Below are 6,066 nucleotides of genomic sequence, written 5' to 3' on the forward strand. Positions count from 1 at the left end.
CGATTGTTGCAGCTACTGAATTTGGACCTTCACGTTTAAACATTTTATTTTAAAAATTAGAGGGTTAAAAATTAGTAGGGTGGAAAAAGCGACATCTTTTTTTAATGAAATGGCATTTAAATTTGCATTTTAGTAGAGGGTGTTTCGTAAGCCTTCAACATTACATTACAAACTAAAGCATGAGTTTTTTAAATCAATCATTTTATCTTTCAACTACAGAGTGATTCAAAATTGGCGTCAATCCTTTTAAGGGGTGATGGAGGCTCCCTTGGTGAGTACGAGAAAAATATTGAAAATTTTTTTTCGAAAATTTCTAGAAGATATTAACAGTTGAAAATCGCATTTTACCTTTGTTATTAAGCATTATTTTGAAATTGTTCCATGTTTAATTGGTAGCATATTGGAATACTTAAGCATTCAAAAAGAAAAATTACGATCTTTGCTTCAAATTATGAAAATTTTCAAAAAAGTTCTTTTCTACAATTTTTTGATGGAAAGACACAGCCACAATGATGTTTTTTGTCATTAACAGACAGTTACAGGTGGATAGGCCTTGTCAATAATAAAAACAATTTGTCAAACTGTGACTGTCTGTTTACTTTGAATTTCCTTTCACGAACTTGCGGATATGCGATTAGTTCAGGGAAAATGCTACAGTAACATAGCAGAACCTGAAAGAACTCAAGCCAACAAAGGGCGAGGAGAGTGGTTCCAGGACGATAGTGGCCGACAATCGATGTTTGCCTTCCAGGCACAGAGGAACAAGTATTGGACATACTCGACACTTTCCCAAGGATCAAATAAATGCCGAGGAAGGGTTACGTTCCTACCACGTTTTTACGATACAGACAGCACAAGGAAATACAAATGGAGCAGGAGTTAATTAATTGAATACCAAAAGCTGCTTGATAAGAGTGGATAATAAGGAGATTACACAGGCACTAGCTTGTTAACCATTCAAATGTTTGGTGTTGTATGGTTTATTTTTAAACACCAATAATCGAGGTTATGAGAACACGTTGACATTTTGAAAGTACGTTGCGCAGTCAACAAATCTTGTTGAACTTACCGTTTATCCTTGCCTATCTTATTGTCAGTCTGTATTTATCCATGGTTACCGGAATTTTAAATAATTACGAAGCAACAGGTATTTGCGCAATGTTAATTAGACAGATTACCTTGAAAAACGTTGCTGCCGTATTTCCGATATAGTTTTTTGCAAATTTCTCTGTTTTTAATAACAACTAATTTATTTTACTAATTTTTCTGTACTCCTATAACAGCGCCAGACAACACCTCCGGAGTAATGATGCCAATTTTGAATCACTCTGTCTAGTGAGCTTTATCTAACGTAGTCTTATTTCTCAATGCTTTTATTAATAATTAAGTTAATGTAAACTTAGAAGGCAAATCTAATAGAGAGTGATAAATAAAATTTAACTTAAAATCCAAATTTCATTGAATATTTGTTTTAGTTCAAATATTAGTACTCATATTATGATTAATTTGGATTTACTTTTTAAGAAAAAAAAACAGATAAACGGTCAGGATTATCTTTTGCGACTTTCTGCTTTCTTGGATCTCCTCTGAAAATTAGGAAACTTTTCGATTCGATAACACGTTTTTGAGCTATTTCAAATAGCTGAAACGTTGGTAGAAAAACAGATGTCACGCATTGTTTCCGGATAGGGAACTTCCGACCGACAATATTTTTTAAAACTTTAGCAGAAGTTTCGACAAGATGAATTGGCCGATTTCTAAAAAAGATACAAATAAAGGGTATAATTCAAACTGAAAGATTGATATTGACGTCTTGGCATATTTCGAAGCGTTTTCAAATCAAACTATCCGAAATTTAGATAACACAGTGAACTAACTCTTTGCATCACAGGAATTAATTTCGGATTTCGGGAATACTTTAAATGCTCTGAGTTGGCAGACTGGGCCACATATAACACATGTTAACTAGATTTATGATTGGTTTGATTGTGATCATAAAAAACATCAATTATTTTAGAGCGTGATTAATTTATTGAATGCTTAAATAAACTTTTTTTCACCTAGCTTTATTTAGGAAATTATTCGGATTCCAAGCGGCAAGAAACGTACATGTTCTAATATACTAACAATAATCTATTAAAAAATTAAATAAATCACTTTGTCTTCTCTCTGAATACAGCCATATTACTAGCAAAACACAGTAATGTCGTAAAAACACTTTCCGCATGATTTGTCCGGAGGAAGTTGACAAATATTCAGACCGACGATTCTAGAGAAATGATTGTAAAAGGGACATTTTATTAAAGTAGTATTTGTCACGGTCTGGCGGGGTTCAATAATCTTGAAATGGAAAGGAGTAGACAGATAGATAAAACATTTATTGTTACGTTACAAAATAGTAAATAGTATTACAAACAGAACAATATCAACAAATACACATAAGGCTGATCTGCCGATCGCAACGGTTGCAAACCTTGTTGAGGCTGTTGCGGCGTGTTCCATTCATCATTCTGCATAAATTATCCAGCCTGACTTTCGCACAAAAACGGTATGAGAGAGAAAAATGGTATCATAAGTGGCGGTATGGAAATATTTTTAGGAGCTTTCTAATCGAAAAGAATCTCTTTCTAACGTAATGCCAAAAACCTCGAACTTAAGACTTAATTACTTACTTTACACATCAGTAGCTAATCAACTGTTAGCGAGTCAAGTCATGCATAGTCTGACTGTACGACTTTTCTGTTCAGTCAGACACGGTTTGTTGAAGATTTTGCGTTTGTCAGCCAGCCAGAAATTAATATCTACCGCATCCGCCGGAGATAATTGATCGTATGTTGCCACGTATTGTCAGTGACCCAACACCCAACGGGAAACACTTGTATGTTAGTATGGGCTATATTCTGGAAGTACATATATCGAAAAAGTTTGCATTGAGATGACATGAACGACTTCCTCTCCAGAGGAGAGCATAACTTTTGTTGGGCTATGAAGAATGTTTGTATAGCATAGTTAACGGTTGACATGCAATCTAACTGAAAGTGTTTAGGATATTTTAAATCCGCAGTTATTTCAGTTTGGACACTGGGCTGATCTGAGTATTCTGCACTCTTTATCTCCATTGGATCGCTACACCGATTTACCTTCATTAGATATTTATGTCACATTTCACAAAATAGTGCAAGATTAGGGAGACCTAGCACCATTAGTAACACCAAACGATTCCGAGAACATGCAGTGCCTACCTTTCGCTACTTTCATGCTCACTTTTATTTGCCCAATACTTTTGGTGGAGCACTAGTGAATGTTTATTACTAATGATTTAAACTCGTTATTGAATTTCTTACTTTTTTTGGATTACGAACGTAAGAGTGGTGGAAGAAAAACTTGAAAAAGGACAATAAAACAGCATTAATTAAACAAAAAATGCGAACAAAACTAAAAACTCTCGTAATTAACATGCATTCAAGTAAAACCTTATTAAAACAGTATGGAAAAGTAAATTCGTATATATGTTGTTGCGCTTAAAAATATCTCAATGGCGTGCACTCAGCATCTTAAAAATACACTGCGATAACTATGCTTAAGCAAACTATTCAGTTAAAATTAAATAACGTAATTTTGAGCCACCCTTTTATGAAGCCTAATTTTGTCAATAAATCTTGAGTGAGTGTCTAATTTGATGGGTTATAAGTTTATAAGTAGATATTTAGCCTCCACTCTTGCCACAGTTTTCATGCATAAGTTTTGAAATTGAAAAATGAAAGTTTGATCAGAAAACTGAATGATTAAGATCTGTTGACTATAAAAAACTGTTCTGGGACTGATAGAAAACTGATATTTTTTTTTGTTTTAGGTCGCGTTCTTGATTTCGTGTAGTGGAGCAGGATCTTCTCTTTTGGTGCACAAATATAGTACTCGTGTGGTTAAGACTAAGTACGGTGCATTACGGGGAGTCATGATTCTTATACACCCACCAGTGGAGGCGTTTCTGGGAGTTCCATATGCAACACCTCCAGTTGGGAGCCTGAGGTAAGTTTTCCTTCAGGTTTGTATAAGGCGATAACTGATGAATTTGTTGCAACTGAAACACTTATTTCCGACAAATGTGGAAAAGATTGTCCAAAACGTGCTCGGGTTACTACCCCATTTTTATTACCTACTGAAAATTTTGCCTTCAGGCTATTTGAAATAGAACAGAAGGGGTTCTGGATCTTTTTGCGCTCACAGAAAGTGAAGTTTTTAAATAGTTACGAAGTCGTTACTGCCATTCTCAAATCATCATAATTCATGTGTTTCGCGTCTCACTTTCAAACGAACTTTCTTGTATTGTAAAAGCAATAATCTTTACTCCATACGAAATCAGTTCTAGGTGAAACAGCAAAAAGATTTAATACATATGTTTCTGATAGCACCTGAAACAAGTATTCGCAAATTATTTTGATTATTTTATTATATTATGTTGATTATATTATTATTAAGTGTGAAATTTATGTCTTCAGGTTAGTGTTTGCACAAAAAAATTGTATTGGGTCTTCTTGTAATACAGATAATCTAAGGAAGGAAATCTAGTTTAAACATTGATTTGTTATTTTTGATATGATGTTATTTCTTATTTATTGATTATTTTCCATCGACAAAAATGACTTTTGTTTACAAATTTCTACAATAAAACAGGTCATCTGTTTACGCACTATATTATTAAATTGTCCAAAATGATGTCCAGTTTGCTGTAAACAATAATATAGTCTGTTTCCAAACTCGTCCCTAACTTTTCGGAACACTTTATCGGAAAGTGACCGGCATTCTGCTGCAATTTGCCTTTTAAGATCATCCATATCAGCAGGTTGTGTTTTATAAACAATGGAGTTAAGATGTCCCCAAAGAAACAAGTCTAAGGGCGTTCAATCCGGTGATCTTGGAGGCAATTCAATTGGTCCCCTTCTACCAATCGATCTATCCGGGAATATCTTAGCAATGTTAGGGAGGGTTCGAAAATAGACTTTATTATTGTTTACAGAAAAATAGACAACATTTTAAACAACTTATAAGATAGTGCGTAAGTAGATCCCATGGGTTTTATCGTAGAATTTTCTCTTCCGTAAATAAAAAGTAATTTTTCTCGGAGTAAAATAATCCATAAAGCCGAAATCAATTGTTTAAATTTAGATTTTCTCGGTGTTATTCAACTATTTTAACAGTGTAACCTACTCTTGCAATCATCTGTGTTACAAGTAGATTCAATAAAATTGTTTTTGTGTAAACATTAACCTGAAAATTAATATCTGAATGCACCCAAGTTGAATTGTTTCTGCAACTTTGAAATGTGCTCATTCGAAAAGATCTCGACAAAAAGCAATAAAGTAGTAACTAATGCAAGGAGAAGTTTTCAAGAGATAGGATGAAAACCAGGATGCGTCCAGGCTGAGTTGGAACAGCAAATAAGCGATTTATTCAATAACTTGGCAGGCAATTGCCAAATCTCCTGCACGTGCTCTGGTCTACACGACCTAAAAGCCATTAATCGAACATTGGCAGTTTTCTGGTGGACAGAACGCGTTTTGGCTAACTTTTTGTGAAATCAGTGTTTTATCCTAACATATTCGCATTTCTAACTTTAATTTGTTCTCGCAATATATCGCGCCGACATGAAAATGTACTGGTGTAATATCGCTCTTCAGGCAGTCGTTTTTAGCTAAATAATATATTAAAATTCCACTTTAAGTCAAGTTTATCAAGTTCAAGTTTGCACCTCAAATTCGGTAAACAACTTGGTCTTAAGTAGCCCAATAAAAGAGGCAAAATCAAAATCGCACGACAGACATTAAAACCCCATGTGCATGTTGCATGTTCCTACTCCAAACAGTTTATAAAATTCAATTTTTGGTCTATTACCTTTCTGAAGTTAGTAGACTGACAGCATCAGTAAGAAGATTAGAATTTTAATGAAATATTACGTTTTAGCGGGTCTAAAGACTCCGGTAAGTCGCTTTATCTGTAAACACTTCCCGAGCTAAAACTAACAATAATCCCACTACTATTTAACTTTGATATATAGCTCGTTCACTA

General features: G+C 34.2%; 1 protein-coding gene across 1 annotated transcript in view; it reads left to right on the plus strand.

The window, feature by feature from the left end:
• The window catches only part of LOC125503789 (neuroligin-4, X-linked-like), a 31,146-nt gene that overhangs the window by 5,860 nt on the left and 19,220 nt on the right, over nucleotides 1–6,066 (plus strand). The window contains exon 2 of the mRNA XM_048664681.1: nucleotides 3,854–4,029. Within this exon, the coding sequence (XP_048520638.1) occupies nucleotides 3,854–4,029 (176 nt within the window). The remainder of the gene's footprint in view (nucleotides 1–3,853; nucleotides 4,030–6,066) is intronic.

This window comes from Dendroctonus ponderosae, unplaced genomic scaffold, assembly GCF_020466585.1.
Source record: "Dendroctonus ponderosae isolate FM_Combo_2020 unplaced genomic scaffold, Dpon_F_20191213v2 Dpon_F_20191213_3, whole genome shotgun sequence".
Classification (NCBI taxonomy): domain Eukaryota; kingdom Metazoa; phylum Arthropoda; class Insecta; order Coleoptera; family Curculionidae; genus Dendroctonus; species Dendroctonus ponderosae.